The 17500-nt window shown below is 39.9% G+C and overlaps 1 protein-coding gene across 1 annotated transcript in view; it reads left to right on the top strand.

Moving 5' to 3' along the window:
• Positions 1-5979: 5979 nt before the first annotated feature.
• LOC137993707 (uncharacterized) overlaps positions 5980-17500 on the top strand; it is a 13771-nt gene continuing 2250 nt past the window's right edge. The window contains exons 1-2 of the mRNA XM_068839685.1: positions 5980-6099; positions 14880-17500. The exon at positions 14880-17500 is cut by the window's right edge and continues 2250 nt beyond it. Coding sequence (XP_068695786.1) covers positions 6036-6099; positions 14880-17500 — 2685 coding nt within the window. The 5' untranslated portion in view covers positions 5980-6035. The remainder of the gene's footprint in view (positions 6100-14879) is intronic.

The following is a 17500-nucleotide window of genomic DNA, read 5'->3' as shown; positions in this document are numbered from 1 at the left end:
GGCCAGTTACTTGCATAAAGTCATCTGATGGAATTACAATTGCGGATGGCGAGAAAACAGATGCAAAATAATGGTTAAACAGCTGAGAAATTTCTTTTGGTGTAGAAGCTGTACTTGGTTGCTCACTACGTCCATCAGCGTTGACTGACCCCTATGACATCACGTCCGGGAAGTTGGAAGATTTGTTGGTAAGTTTGAAAATGACCAAAATCTCTTAGGCTGGCTTCGGATGCCCAAAGACTCGAAGTAATTCGCTCGGCTTTCTCTTATTAGGTGTTTAGTTCTGGCTCTAAGAGTCTTAAATTTGTCTCGGAGAATTTCATTTCGAGGCAAGAGCTTTAGTTTCTTTCTGACTGATTCTTTTTTCCTTAGGAGTAATAGGATGTCCCCTGTTAACCAAGGAGGGGCATTTCTCTTCCGTATGGTCTTTAACGGTATAAAATCAGCAACAGCGGCTAAAAATGTGTCTTTCCAGAATGTCCAATCCTGTTTGATGGTATTATTATCCTGGAGGACATTAGATAGGTTCACGGATTGGAGGGCAGATCGAAGTCCTTCAAAGTCTCCTCTTCGGTAGTCGTAGACTGATCTTGTAGGTGCTTTTTGTTTTTTAACAGAGGCCTTAAGAGAAAAAGTTACAACGGAGTGGTCCGTAAAAAGGCCAACCTGATCAGGGTGTAGAACAGCGCCCAGTTCAACAATATCTGGAACATTTGTTAAAACAAGTTCGAGAATGTTACTATCCCTTGTAGGCAAGGTGACAATTTGTGAGAGGAAATAATCACCTGATATTGAATGGAATTTAAGTTCATCAGCACCTCTGGTTCTTTCAGGGTTGTCCCATGAGATCTTAGGGAAATTAAAGTCACCACAAATTAGAATATTGCTGAAGCGGTCATAAACTTGAGAAAGCGTTGAATTTAATTTTTCCAGCCAAGTACCATCGGAATTAGGTGGTCTATATCAGCAGCACAGGCAAATATTAATGTTGCAGCATGTTGTAACTTCAGCAAAACAGATCTCGATGTCAGTTTCAATAAATATTTCCCTTGCTGATTTGAATGAAGTTGACTTAATAGCTAATAACACGCCGCCACCGTGTGTATCTCTGTCATTCCGTACAATAAAGTAGTCTTCAGGAAGGATTTCTGAATTAAGCTCATCGCTAGAAAGCCAAGTCTCGCTTACAAATATTATATCAGACTCTTCAGGATAAGCTAGTTCCTGGAATCTTGAGAGATTGCACTCAAAACAATCCATTGTTTTGTGCCAGCTTTTGAAACTCCGAGCGTAAGAAACTAGGCAATTCAAGGTTGAACGTTTTCGATCCAGATAACGGCCTTGAAATGGACCAGGATGTGTAGAGATGTCTCCACATAACAGCCTTAGACCGATAATGAAACCACTGCAATCGTCATATTTACGGGTAGATAATAGTGATGTTGTGATAGAAGCTGTATTATCTCGACCATGGTGACTCCATTTAGGTCCATGGGGAGGCTTAAAATAACGCCAGCCAAGGGATGCAAAACTCACCGGAGGAGATGTAAAGCTTCAAAGAAAAAAAGGTCGTAACGCCAGGCGATTGAGAGCGAAAGCAGTTAGCTAACGAGAACGATAATACTAGAGAGAGTAAAACGACAAGACCGTCACGCCCGACCGCCATGTTGAGTTCACTATAGTTTTGGCTCCTTAAATAAATGCTAACAACGTAAGCATGCAACAGAGGCATGTCTTTTGGTAGGCTGTAGATTGATTTTGCCGTTCTGCATTATTTCAAAACGTTCAAGTAATTGAGACGAAGTCTGACGGTTACAGCCTCCCGAGACCACAAGTGAGTGGGAAAAAGATGGTAGGATTAATTTGAAATATAAGGCTGTCAGAAGTCCGTTGGGCAAAATCTAGATGTTTTGAAACGATTCAGTTTCGTGACGACGGTTTTCTTGACGTCGCAAATGCGTTGCCTCCAATAGAACTTTGAGTAAATTGTTACCCCAAGAACTTTGCTCTCTTATGACTCTTTTATTAACCCAGTCAATAGTTCTGCCACCTAGCCAGTAGAAGGAAGCATGATTTCGCATTTCCGTGGGTGTGGTGCAAGATGATTCTCAGTGCGGCACTTGTAAAAGGCGCTATAAACCTTATTCATAAATGGCACCTGTCACTTTGGCTAATGTGAAAATTAGCCTACCAAGCCTCATTTTAAAGCAAGAATTCTTTTCAATTCACTGAAGGGTATCGACTGCACTGCACCATTTTAAGGGCCTGCTTACAAGGGGGAGGGTAACCCTGGTACTACGATTACACAAGCACCCGCACGTTTCTTTTTCTTTTTTTTTTACAAGCGGCGTGGTCATAAGGCAGATAGGGTTACCCTGCTTGTAGGCGGGGCCTAAAGATTTAAACTGCCTTATGTCAGTTAGGGAGCTTTTTGAGCCACGCTAAAAGTGGACCTTGATGACTGACTTTTCGTTCAAAAATTGAGTAGGAAACAGAGTCTACAGATTTAAAACAACGTCGACCTTATAGTTGTGTCGGCTTCCTGGGAGAATACTCTCTAGATAGTAAAGGACCTTCCGACGTTAAATAAGGTGTACCTTTACTTTTACCTTGAGGCCGGAATCCAAAGATTTTCTCCATGATTCTTTTAGGTTGACTAATAAGAGTTCTGTGGAGAGGAGTAAAGTCGATTTGCAAGTCGTCTTAAGTGATTTTAAAAGTTCATTATTAAAAAGTCGTTTTGGATGATTATAAGTCCTTTTTATTCCATCTCAATTTTTTTGGATGGATGGCCTATCCGGGTCTCGGTCTGTAGTAATATTATTTGAAGCAATTTTCTAGATAAGCTTTTTCCTTCGAAGGACATCTGCAGCTTCCTTACAGTTTGTCTCTCTGTCAGCAATGCCTTGGTACCCCCGTACCTCATCACTACTCAGTATCATTTTACATCCTCAGGGCCCTTTCCAGTCGCAATAATACTCTCAGCCTTAACCCAATACGGGAAGCACTGTAAACTAAAAAACGGGATTACCGAACTAGAGTTAATAATTTCAATGGCTCTTTCCTGAAACTAAGATCACATTTCATAATTACTCGTTTGTTTTCTGTAAATGCGGCAGTATATTTTATAATATGCAGCATGTTTTTTGAATGGAGTCGATTAACCTTAGTCCCTAAACCTGGTTTTCACAAGCGACGCAAGACCAAACGCAAGCATAATAACGGTTATTTCACCGTGTAAAAGGGGTTGTCGGAATTTTCCTTATGCCTGCGCTTATGCTTCGTTTTCACTTAGCTATTTATGCTAGCGCATGTGCTTACGTCGCTAGTGAAAACCAGGCTTTACACGCCTCGTGTTTTTAAACATTACGTAACAATTCCCCAAATATTTGCAGTTTTCATTTTATCTTATCTTAAACTAATTTTCCCTACCATATATGAAGTTACGAGAACCTAAAAACTCTCAGCTGGAGAGGAGTACAAGTCTCCAGTTGGGCAGCAGCTGGAGAGGAGTACAAGTCTCCAGTTGGGCAGCAGCTGGAGAGGAGTACAAGTCTCCAGTTGGGCAGCAGCTGGAGAGGTGTACAAGTCTCCAGTTGGGCAGCAGCTGGAGAGGAGTACAAGTCTCCAGTTGGGCAGCAGCTGGAGAGGAGTACAATGCGAAAAAAAAATTGTCCTTATTCAAATTTGAATACGAATGTTGTAATAAAAAAAGCGGATTTGCGTTTTGCTTTCCAATCAACTTTCATTTGTTGTGGTGCTTTAGTTCGAAACAGTTTGGATTAGCCAGCCTTATTTACAGCGGCCTTTTAAGGGGAGGAGATCAATCATATGCGCAAACATAAATCTGTTCAATGGCGTGTAAAGAAATTTTGATAGGGACTCTCTTCATTCTAGCGTCGCCCAGCAAAAACTCAGGTTATTTGTCAAAACCTAAATATTTTCTTTCCATTGCTTTTGTATTCTTATAGCTAGAATCATTTGCGCCTTTTATCCCTAAGAAACAATATTTTGGTAGATATTACTATAGTACGATTCCTGGACAGAGGTTCCGGCGCATTGTCACTATAAAACCTATAACGTTTCAAAACGTCTTTAGTTCTCAACTACGTGATTATAATTTTTTCACGTCACCACACGTTCTTTCAACGCTTGGGTTTAATGCTTAAGTGATTCTGGCTTATTTGAAACCTTGATTTTTGATTTATTGGGATCACACCACTGCTAATCGGATGAAATTACTCCTTGATGTGTAGAGTTATGATAGTAAGCTACGTAAAAGCATTGATTAGCTAGGGCTGTTTACTTTCGTTCCCTTTGTGGTTCTGGTCAAATAAACGGAAGACGCTCTTTCCGTTTTGTTTGTTAATTCAGTCGAGGAACCTCCCCGCTTTGGCAGTGTTTTATTTTTTTGCTGTTCGCGATAACTTGGCATATGATTTAAAAAAGGCACGGCAGCTTGAAGCTCAAGAAAACCCCACATTCCTGCCTGTCTCACAACTTAATGCTTTGTCATACTTGATAAAGATACACTTTCTTTTTATAAGAATCAAGGCTGAAATTTGCGAAATTTGAAGAATATTTTAAGAATAAAGCCGAGGCTGAGATTTTGAAAAGGATAGATATAATTTTGTATATTGAAACATCTGTAAATACAATACAATTTTGTTTTTAACTTAACCGTATAAAATTATTCCTTTCTCTGAACGGCGAAACTAGCCAACAAAACGAAACAACCTGCGCTAGCTATAACAAAATGTTCAACGCTAATGACAGTTCGATGAACGGTACATGTAATACATACGTACAGTAGTCAGCACAAAAGACATTAACTAAACCGCTAAAAAGTTTTATGACTAATTCTTTCTTTTTAAGTAACAAAACCTAGCGAAAACAGATCTAGATACCAAACACTTGTAATTGATACCCCAATAAATTCAAAAACGGAAATGTCATAAGCTATAGTTTAAGAATAATACAAGAATATTATCAGCCTAAAATCGGCAGAAAAATAAGAATATTCAGCCGAGGGCTGATTGGAAAGAGACAATCGAAAAGGACAAAAAATTACATATAACTCAATAACTATTTTTACGAAATAGACGGCACCAGCTCGTTGTGAAAGTGTCAGCTATTGATAAATAATTTAAGAATAAAAACTGTTTACTCAATTTCGAGTTGTAGAAAGTGTAACTTACCACTTACGATGAATGTCAAGTATCGAGATCGAAAGACACTATCGAGTTCCTTATTTGATTCCTCGAGCAATTTCTCAGTGGTGCTAAATGTACCCAGAGCTTTCCGACAAAATTTAAATTGTGGACAATTTAGAATTTCTTCCATAGTATCGTAATGAATTCGAAATCATTTTAATTAAAAGTTGTGTTGCATGCTATCATCTTGTGCCTTCCATTAAGCCCGGTTTTCACAAGCAACGAACCACAAGCGCAAGCATAAGAGCGCTTACTTCATCGTGAAAACGGGGTTGACGCAAGAATAAGCACAAACGCCAGCACAAGCATAAGGATCATTTTTTTTCCTTTTTCTTGTGCATGCGCTTATGCTTGCGCTCGCTGGCGTCGAAAACGAAACGCAGCATAAGCACAAGGAAATTTGCTACGTATGACCAATTAAAGCACTCCTTCCAGATTTTCCGCGTGTGAGCATTTGAACAAAATGGCGGATGCCGTGGTTGTTATTTAATGCTTATGTCAACGTTCGTTTTCACTAGCGTACGCCAGTAAAAACAAGGCTTAACAATGTAAATGACTTTTTCAAAGTTAGTTTCAAATAATGCGCCACTCAACTCGATACTTCAACATCCCCCACCCCCCCTTCCCCCCGCCCCCCTTCCGGGCGTTTGAAATTCCCGCACTTAATAAAACAAACAGAATCGCGTTTCGCTTTCCATTCAACTTTTATTTTTCGTGTTGATTTGGTTCGAAGCATTTTGTATTGGCCAGTCATAATCACAGAAATCTTTTACAATGATGAGATCAGTATTAATCATGTGGGCCAAACATTAGTCACCGGCAATGGCGTATAAACAAATTTTGATAACGACTTTCTTCATGTTAGCGTGGTCAAGCAAAAACTCAGGTAATTTGTTAATTTCTATCGCTAGAATCACTTTTGCCTGTCATCTTTATGAAATAATACTTTGGTAGAGGTTGCCCGTTTACCGAGTTAGGATTTCGAGTTGGATGTCTTGTTGGATTTTCGAGTTTGTTTTTGGAGCTGGATTTTTTAGTTGGATTTTCGAGTTGGATTTCGAACAACAAAAACAGACGGGACAAAAAGGTTTCGCAAAAAAAGTGCCAAATTGTTCGAAAGATCCGTTTAAACCAGGAATCTCATTTCTCTAGTTTCACGACTCTTCCCTTTGTATCGTCCGCGAATAATACCGCAAGAAAGCACTGGCTCCCGTCCTATCGACAAAGTTAAGCCCTGTCGGCCAGTTTTCGTGCTTTGATGGGTAACCAACTGAAAACGCGGTACTGTGGGTGATTCTTTTTTTAACTTTACTTTTTCATAAAAATTCAGTTTCTTATTTTTTCATTCTGCTGGTTTCTTTTTGACTCGACTAAGGCCGAGTATATATGCTGGATAAAGAGATTAAACTGTCTTATTATAGTGTCTTCCTAACTAACAAATGAAAGCTAACCGCAGAGTGGATTTTTAAGTTGGATTCTAATTCGTTGGCCAAGAAATACCCAGTTAAGCAATTTGTACCAAGCCACAGAATGTCCAACATTGTCACACAACTACGAGTTGCACTAGCAGCTAAAGTACAGAGAACCAATACCAGCAACTAATGAGATCAATATGGAGGATCACGACAATGGTCTTTCCTGAACAAAGCCATGTGAAGTGGCAGATACTTTACGCTAACAGGAGGGAGCGTTGGGATTTTCGGTTTCGGCCATTGTTTAGGACGGTTTTTCGGTTTTTGTGTCTGTTACGGTTTCGTATTTTTCCTTATTTTAGCATTTGGTCTTCGGCCAAAATACAAGCGGTTTTTCGGATATGGTATCCAACGGAGTTTTCGGTTTTGCCTGTTTGGTTTCTGGTTTCTGGTTTCCTCAACCACGAGGGCGTGCCGCGGGAGCCAAACGCAGACGTCACGATTGAGAGGAAGGCGTAACAAACCTCAACCTCTATGGTCGTGTGCCTTTGATCTGGGACTTTGACCTTGCTTGTCACTAAAGGTCAGGTTGCGAGATATGGCTGCCAACGTGTTCAATTCAATTCAATTTATTTCCTCTTGATGCAGTTACTTAGTTTAATTACATACATTTGTAGTTGCTGACGATGTTACTATTGTATTAAGTAAAAGAGCTTGAGCATGGTGGCCAAATAAACCATTCGGTTTCCTAGTTGGCCCCCATGTTACCTATTGATGTTACATTTGATACAGGCGAGGAAATAGAAAGAGGTCGGAGACAAAAAACATCATTAAAAATAATAATTGTAGTAAAGTAAGATATAGTAGAGGTTCAGAGGACAAGTCAAGAGATAATACTTAAATTCAAGAGACAGGTTTCTTTGAATATTGCTCTAGGAGTAAGAAATTTTTGATAGTTTTAGAAAAAGTGTGCACATTCAGATCTTTAAGATTTTGTGGGATAGACTTCCAAAGATCAATAGCTTTAAATGAAATCATTTGTTTGCCAGTGTTCGTCCTTATACGTGGCTTATATAAATTTTTTTGGGCTGCATGTCTAGTATTGTAGCTATGCACTTCGTTAGCATACTGGAAAGTGTTGCGAAATACATCAGGTAGTAGACCTTTGTGCCAGAAGTTGGCCTTTTTTAAGACGTGTAAAGAATAAATGTTATATACGGTGAGCATGTCTAGCAAGTTCAGCAATGGGAGAGCACTCTCAGTATCTTTACCACGTATATTTGCGAAGAATATTAATCGAGCAACATGCTTTTGCTTAACCTGAACTTTCTGCAAGGAGGAGATATAGGTGCTGCCCCATGCCAAAATTGCGTATGCTATATAAGGATAAATGAGGTTATAATAAATTTGCTTAAGTTACTTTGTAGATAAGTAATGTCTTAGCTTTGATATAATGCCGATATTCCTCGAGATTTGAGAGCAGAATTGCGAAATATGATACCTCCACGCGACACAGTCATCAATCATTACCCCTAGATACTTAATATGATTTTTACGGACTAAAGGATGGCTCGTTCCATCGCTATTTCTAATTTGAATACGTACAGGCATATCTTTCTTCCTGGTAGACTTAATTATCATGAAGTTAGTTTTTGACATATTTATCGACAATTTATTTACTATCGCACCATTCTTTCACCTTTTCAAGTTCAGAATTCATTAGAGCTTCAAGAGTTTTTAGGTTGCTTGCCGAGGCGAATACGTTGGTATCGTCAGCAAAAATTTTAAAGCTTAATTTATCAGAGCAGTTCGGCAAGTCATTGATGTAAATAAGAAACAGCAGAGGTCCTAGTGTGCTCCCCTATGGAATTCCACAGGTCATAGTTTGCATGGGCGATTTTATATCTCCAAGTGCAGTGTACTGCTTCCTGTTTCTTAGGTAGCTATTGAACCATCTCAAGGGAAGGCCTCTAACGCCATATGATTCTAACTTCTTGAGTAATATTTCATGATTTACAGTGTCAAATGCCTTCGAGAAATCCAAAAAAATACCACAGGTGTATAGGTTGTTATCAATGGCCTTCCTTAGAGTGTCAGTAAGTTCAGCTTCAAAGGAAGAAAGTCAAGAAGCAATTGTGGACTGTGTCGCCTTTTTTTATGAAGAGGGGAAAAAATGGTAGAATTTCAGAGAGAAAAACAAGTTCAGGTGCAAAGTGAAAAAGTAAGAGAGAAGCCTGCAGAAGCTAAAGAACGGTGTTTGGTAAGTCAATGGAATCAATATAATGATTTACATTACAATGAAAGGACTGAAAGCCTAATCGATCATGAAAAATCCTTGTTGATCAGTCGTAATTGCATCATCGTTCCCAGGGTCTCAATTTACAAAGAGGTAATTACTGAGAACGAGGTTGTCGTAATTGACCCTATCTAGCCGTCAAATATCTGATAATTCACATAGGAAGACTTAATTGCACCGAGAATACGCGGCATCTAAAGTGAATATGTCGAATCGTTTGGTGCACCTGTGGAGGAGAGCGTGAAACGCGCTATACACTGTGGTACCCTAAGCCCAACACCAATGTGTCTCTTCAAAATGTAACGTTGGTGACACCTTTACCTGCGGCCAACCTTTCTTCACTTGACTGTTAAATATCGCGCAACTGGGCCTCATCATATAGTGCAGCAGCAAGACAAAGGACAGTGCGGCAAGAGACACCAATGGCTAAGCATGGGACATTGCCAACATTTCTTTATCAACGCCACCTCGAAGTTGGTGATAAAGTGCATATGAACTTCAGGCAAGGTGGAGATCCAAACAAGGGTGAAGAGGAAGAAGCCAGTGAAAGCATTGACGAAGATGTTGACATCAGTACCGATGACACCAATTTACAAGGCCAGCAGGATGAGCTAGGGGCATCTCCAAATTTCCCGTTTGGAGGAAGGTCACGATATGGAAGGGCAGCGAGTTCAATAATCGACTCCTGCTTTAAAAAGTCAAGTCAAGTACTTTTTTCTTAAAACGTCACACTAAGTTTCCGAAGACCACAAAAAAGGTAACAATTAAACTGTGCAATTGCATGTTAGACCATTTTGCGGTCAAGACAGGTCGTAGGTGACTGATTGCCGCAAGATTTCAATCGAATCTCTGAATCAACGCCTAGCTTCTCAAAATTCTCGATTTCCGATGGTAGTTTTCAGAGCTATAGGATAGCTTTTTGCGTTTGCGAAATCCCTAATTTAAACAGAGACTAGAAGTTATGCCTCATTTACAAATAGCATCTACATACAGTGATGAAATTAACATAGTTTAGTCTGTATCCTCCAGTGCCACTAATGTATCAGATCGATTAAGGGTTTGAAAATCCGGGTCTGTAAACTTTCGGTTTTGATGGTTTTGATGGTTTTGTACTCGGTTTTCGGTTTTAGTCGAAATCATAATTCACTTCAGCTTTTCGGTTTTGGGTGAAAAATTTTCGGTTTCTTATAGACCCCAATGCCCCCCTCCAACAGTCAACAGACTTGCGCGTGTTAGATATAAATCTGTACTAGAATCGTATGCTGCCAGCTAGACATGACTAGAGCACATCGCCAGCAATGGAGGTCAAAATCGTAAGCATCGAGCTCAGAAGATTAAATGCTGGATATAAAAAAATACAAGAAACACATTCTCTGCGACACCAAACGCTCTCTAAAAATAAGCTAATAGCTTTACAACCAAAGTTTCAGTAGTCTCTGGCGACTCTAGACAAAGATATATATTCGTGACAACAAACAACACATCTTGCAATAATATCAAAAAGCCGGGCCCAGTGTCACATATATAATGCAAGCTATATCCATCTTAACGGAAAATGTTAGAGTTTGTCCTTCCAGAGCAAATTTTCCTGGAGAGCTAAATGATATCTTGCAAATATAAATGAGCCCAGAGCGAGCAGCACGGGAAAAACGCATCACTAAACAAAGAGGTATTAAACTCAACGGGAAACGCGCGCGGGTTCACGCAGACCCATAACATCTATACAATTGCAGGTGGCTACAATGCTATGGCTCTTTTTAAGAAAAAAAAAGCCTCTAAATATAACGGTATATTGTGCCTGTCAGAAACCAATCAGAAGCAAAGTAGTTCAGAGGATTGAATACATAAAGAAAGGCAAATGAACAACGTCACGAACGACGTATACAAAACATGGACCCCAGGTCCATGGACCACCTCTCTGGACCCAGTCCATGGACCCCTTCAAGGACCCGGCTCATGGACTACCCTTGTGGACCACCCCTAATTTTGTAAAGTAACATGCAGAAAAATAGGGAGTTTAAGCAAAGACGACGGCTACGGCAACGAAAACGTCAGTCCAAAATATAAGTTAGCGCTATTGCAAGTATTTTGTGATTATTCCGTCTTGTTCACCTTGTACAGTACAGGCAAACTATCCTGTAACTGAATAGGTACGAACGGTTTTAAAGTCAAAACAGAAAATGACTGTGTCATTGTTATATGCTCACGTTGACGTCAAAACCTAAAATTTGGTGATTTCACGTTGTTGTTTTGTGGAGTACGGCAGAGAAATGCACGGAAATTCGTGTTGCACGTGCGGCACAAATATTTTTTCTTTTTTGACCATTAATATTCTTGCTTTGTGGCGTTGCCGTAGCCGTAGCCGTCGTCTTTGCTTAAACTCCCTAATCTTAAGACGAAAGAGGGAAGTGATCCTCGCACTTGTCTGGACAATTTAAGGAATAATGTCTCTTATACACCCCAGAAAAATTCCTACTGAATTCAAACCTATGACCGCTGCGATGCTGGTGCAATCCGCTTAGTCTACTCTACCAACTGAGCTATGAAGCCACTCAGTTTGGGGCAGGATAATTCGTTGGGCTCATTAAAAATTATTTGTTCCGGTGAAGGACTCGATCAATAGAATAAATGTGTTTTTTGAAGTGCAGGTTATAGACAAATCCCTTTGGAGCTATCAAAGAGGTGGTATAAGTATCTATAAGAGATAGTTTATTAAATAAGTAGCCCATAATGAACAACAGCTCTGTAGATCGTTTTCACGTGACGTCATCATTTTCTAAAATCCAAAACTAAAGAGCCACGAAAGTTTTTATCCTCATCAGGCATAAGAGGCGGTAAATTTGTATCCATTTGCAATTTTAAAGCTCAATAGCGTGCTTCGTTTGGAAACCAGAGCATTTTGAATTTCTGAGTTATACCGGTGCGTGACACGAGGCGACGATCGAGTTTATTGAGAAATATATATTTATCTCATGGTTTTGAGCCTTTTTAGAATTTAAAGCATTAGGAAAAGTGCTTCGGTAAATAGCTGTCTGTTCAGTACAGATGATCACTCGCCTAGATAGCCAAAGTAAGTAACAGATGTTGACACTATTTTCCGGCCGCCATATTGGTGCACCACAGATGTGCACCGACATGGCGTTTTCATACTGGGCTCTGTAAATTTCTGCGAAACATTTCGACGAATATCTGAAGTTTGGGGAAACGCACAGGCCTAAAACTTGGCGAAGTTTCTTCTTCATTTATCTTCTACAACATCACGAATTCTTGACTTTTTCCACTGGATGGTTTTCGATTATTGCGTTACAGTGAAAACGATCTATATTCCTGTCACGGCGTTTTCACAGACCGCGATTTACTTTTGGATTGAATTTCCCGCGAATGAAATTCCCACTTGAGCTCAAAGACCAATCACAAAAAAACTAACTTGTTGTTCGCTCCTAGTCATGGGCTCCTGTTTCATTTGTCCATATAAGTCTCTCTTTCATTCGAAGAATTTTTTGTTTGTAACTTCACAAATTGAGGGGTGATCCACAGGGGTGGTCCATGGACCTGGGGTCAATGTTTTGTATACGTTCTGTCGCGGACGTAGGAGTCGCGTAAGCCTGTCAAAGAACTTCCAACTCGAAATCCAACTGGAAAACCCAACTCGAAATCCAACTTGAAAATTCAACTCGAAATCCTAACTCGGAAAAATTGTCTGTCTCACAGGCTTTGTAGATATTCTTTCTACGGTGTGAGTCTTGGACAAAGATTCCAGCTACTTGACCGCCGAAGTGATATGCATAGAACTCAATAATTTTAACGAAACCAACCAGCTCAGTTTGGAAGTGTCACCTATTGATAAATTAGGAGAAAAAACTGTTCACTTAATTTCGAGTTGTGGAAACTGTATAACTTACCACCGACGACGGATGTCAAGTATCGAGATGGAAAGAGACTAAGCAAATGCTAAGCTATTTTTTACACGTCATACGATAATTCTTCCAAGACAATGATCGAGTTCCTTATTTGATTCCTCGAGCAATTTCTCAGTAGTGCTAAATGTACCGGCAGAACGTTGTGACAAAATTAAAATTGAAGACAATTTAAACATTTTTTCAATAGCATCGTTATTAATTCGAAATCACTTTAATTAAAAGTTGTGTTAACATGCTATCATCTTGTGCGTTTTGTAACGTTGCAAGTGACTTTTTCAAAGTAAGTATCAAATGAAAGGATTTTTGCCTCTTCTTTTTCGCAAGGAGAAGTTGAATTTCTGCGTGCTTGGGAATGGTTTAGGGAAAATATGTAGTCTTTCAATTTCCTTCTCTTTTGCAGCACGCTCGAAGTCAAACTCTGAATATAGAAATCAGGGTTTTCGTGGTAATGAAAAACTGTACACGGAGGTAAAACTTAAATAATACATCAGTGTTATTGCCAAGTCGTTCGATGACCGCTCGGTTATGAATACGCAACGATGATTCAAGATAAACCATATTTAAAATAGTTTTGCATTCCTTGCCGGTCTAACGGTCCCAGTGAGAAATAAAAATTTGAGGTCGAACTTCACTCTTGACAAGTGGCCATGGTTGTGATTAGTAACGCACTGATTCCCATATTTTAAGGAACCTGTTGTTTGATTGATGATTGAAGGTATGTATAACCTGTTTAGTGTCCAAAATGGCAAGATCATTCACTTGACAAGTTATAGCTGTAGGTAGTTACCATAGCAACACCACGGTGTCTTAAAGAAAGCCTTTGTTGGTTTTATGTTCCTGTAACTTTTAAGGAATTTGGTTAGCCACGTTTTCATTTGTTTGATTAGCGTAGCGTAGAGACGGGCATTGTGACGATCACTATGCCGTATGCTTCACTGTAAAGTGCACTAGCTTGCTGGAGTCGGTTGGATACCTGAGGGTCGCGGTTTCTTTACCTTGTGGTGGAATGCAATGATACTTTGATCTTTTTTTAACTTCATTTTTTCCCCTTTTATCACGTGTTATGAAATACAGGACTTTAAATAGATATTATTTGAAGGCGTAGTTTTACACATCCTCGGAGACCCAGGGGCAGTTAGTCGGGTCGTCTCGATCTTACAGTAAACTTTCACCGCGGACATTTTATCGACCCGACTAACTGCCCCTGGGTCTTCGAGGATGAGTTTTACACAATATGCCTCAAAACGCATCCGAGCAAAATTCGTTAAAAACTCACAAAAAAAAAAACTGGTAAAAGAACTATGAATTCAGAGTTTGTTAAAAATTTTCTCAAGCTTAACGTAATTTCAAAGTAATTTTCCCGAGGAAGATCTTACAAGACGTCAAAAGCCCTCATTGGTGACGTTGTTGCTAGGTCATTTGGTCGTTAATTTGTCTTTAGGGAGCTTAATTAAGCACGCGCGTTTTTGAGACGCGGACGGCAACCGGAAGAGAACATTTCGCGTGCCAGGACAATGGTGTCTCCTAGATTTTTATACTAATCATCTCCAATGGAGAGAAGATACTTAGCACTATAAATGTGGTTGAGTGAAGACAATTGAAAGGGAAAACAGGTCACTTCCGGTTGCCTTCCGCGTCTCAAAAACGCGCGTGCTTAAGGTCCCTTTTGATCGTTGAGCAGACCGTTGAGCAGAATCTGGCCGAGGTCTGGGACACAGTATGTTGCCATGGTAACATAATTGCAAATCTCATATTGTGTAACAAATCTAACAGAATCTTTCTACAATGAATCGAACATTTCTGATACGAATTAGGTGTCTCTTTCTTCATATATTTGAATAAAAAGTTGTTGAGTGTATGACGTCGTCACTTTAGCTCTTTTAGTACTTTTGTTCTAAAAAAGGCATTGGACAACATTTAAGTGACTTTCCTACTCTGAAACGGTAAACCTGCTTTGAGAAAATTGTATAATGTTTTATACAATGGTCCTTCCTCTTCGCATAGGAATACACATTTTTGCTCTCATTAACAATTTCAGGTTCCAAAGTCACGGAAGTATTTGTGTCTCTTCATGGAAATGACTGCAAAACTTGTGGCAGTCCAAGTCTCCCTTGTAAGTCCATTGCCCTTGCCGTTCATCACGTGGACTATGGCGGGCACATTTATCTGGATGGACGTGGGACCAAGGAATGCCCATATGGCTGTAAAGCCGATCGCAATATTCCCGTTGATCATCGAAGTATTTATATCAACAAAAGTTTGACTATTGAGGGTTTACACTCCACTCCACACGTTTTATGCCCTGAAGGATTCCATTTTCAAAAGACAAATGATGAGCAGGAGACATTCAGGTTAGAGCTGTCAGGAATCGATTTTCAACAAACGCCAATCAGTTGTGACGACTGTCAACACGTCCTAATCCACAACTGCTCTTTCCATGATGCTTTAAGTGCCTTGGCTATTGCACTACACAACATTACGTCTTTCCAGCTTGACATTCAGAGCAATTCAACTTTTTACAACAACTCTCAATGCATTAACGTTCTTCTTCTCAATAAAACTGAAAGGAAAAGAGTTTCTGTTAGTCTTAACATCAAAAATGCAATGCTTGAAAAAAATGGCCTATATGGCCAACGCCGATCTGAAGGAGGAGTCATGAAGATCACATCGGTTGCAGATGGTGAATTGTGTCCAATATACTTGTACATTTCTTGCACTAAGGTTATCAGTTCTGGCAGTAAAGGTCCGTTCATAAGTGTTAACGTTTCGACAGCGGTTACAGACGAGACATACAAAGATGTCAGGTTATATCAGAATGGAAAATTCCAGGGGAAAGGAAAACAAAGTGTGCAAAGTTTATATTTCTCACGTTCTAGAGAAACAAAAGCAAAGTTCATCTCCATCACTTGCCATGACAACCCAGACGTGCAGTGCATTGTGGTTCAGTCCGAAAGGGCGGCTATAATCATTCAAGGTTCGTTGTTTTACAACCAATCTGTTTCGAAAAAAAAATCCGGCTCTTGCTTGTCTATCACTGCAAAAATCAATGGATCTTTAAGGATTGTAAACTCTTATTTCCATAACAATGAAGCTGGCGCCGGCGGATCGCTTTATGCCAATAGCAAACATGGATTTCTAACAATCGACCTCGCCAATGTTACATTCAGCGAATGTACAGCCCGGATTGGATGCGCAATATCAATTGGAAGAACGCCTGGAGACTCACCGCGTAACCAGTGGGGTCCGCACAGGTTATATTTTGGCGTCAGGAATGTAACTATTAAACAGTGGAGAAGATATCGTTACGAAAAAAAATGCATTGATGTAGATGTTTTACTAGATGGTGGAATTGTGACACTAGAGGAGTCCAGGTTTACGAAGAAAACCCAAAGAAGAGGCGCCAGAGCTTTTCGTGCAATTACTACCGGAGGCGAAAGTAATGTAACAATTTCAAAATGTATTTTCAAGGAAGATGCGTTGAACCCGACGAAAGGGAGGATTGTCCAAATAGGGGCCGGGAATGGAAACGCAGGGATGGTAACAGTTTCGGACAGTTTCCTGGAGAGTAAAGGAAATAAAAGGGTAGGACTGCACATAAGTCCCAAATATCGCATTAATCTTTTCAACGTTACACTCATCTCTTTTAGATATGGACTGGAAATATTGTCATCACCTCCGGAAAACGGCTCTTTTCCAATTGATATTTCCATCGATAATTGTTCTTTTGTTAATAATATCTATGACACGATGGTAACTTTATTAGGTCCAACATCAGTCTATGTAGCTATCAGAAACACCAGGTTTACCACGAGCAACGGAACAGTGACGTGGAACGAAACTAGCGGTAGTTATGCTATTCGCTTAATGATCCCACCACTCCAACATGTCAATTTCTCAAAGGCGGTCATCGAAATTGACAATAATGAATTCCACCACAGACCACCCAGTTACTTTGCTCTTTTATTTGAAGGGCTGAAACATGTGATAATAAGACGCTCGCTCTTTCGTAATTGTGTCGTCGCTTACCGACGAACATGGACAAATAACAAAACGGGTTACTTCTACGAGACATCAGCTGGCGCCATCTCTGTTTTATTAAATCCAGACAAAGCGCGTAATTTTGGGTGTGTGAGCAATCGAAGTAAACACCCCTCATGGCATTACAACAGTCATATACTGTTTGAGGATACGACTTTTGTGGAAAACTTAGGAATTCAAGTTGGAGCTGTCTATATCAGCAATGGTAACACCACGTTTAGGCGATGTAATTTTCGCGACAACTTTGGCATTCATCGTACTGGACACGTCTATTCTGCATTTGGAACAGGCCGCGTAGATTTCGTAGACTGCTCGTTTTTGAGGACAAAGGAAAATATGATAGTTTCAACCGGCCCCTTGTATAATGCAGGTAGCTTCCTGTATTCTGGGAGCGGAGGTCCTTTAAGACTTGAAAACACATCAATGATGTCACTGAAATTTAGCAGGAGCACTGTTCCAGTTGTTGATATCTCTAATGGGGGATTTTTTGATATGGATGAAAGATCGAAGATACAGTGTAGCGAAGGACAGAGGCTTTTATTAGAAAATAGCACGCACTTTGTATACACAGAGCAAAACAACAGCATTTGCATATTGAACACTATAGTTTTGAAGTATTCT

This window comes from Montipora foliosa, chromosome 2 (assembly GCF_036669935.1).
Source record: "Montipora foliosa isolate CH-2021 chromosome 2, ASM3666993v2, whole genome shotgun sequence".
NCBI lineage: Eukaryota > Metazoa > Cnidaria > Anthozoa > Scleractinia > Acroporidae > Montipora > Montipora foliosa.
The sequence above is the reverse complement of the archived record's forward strand: the minus strand, read 5'-3'. Positions and strand labels throughout refer to the sequence as shown.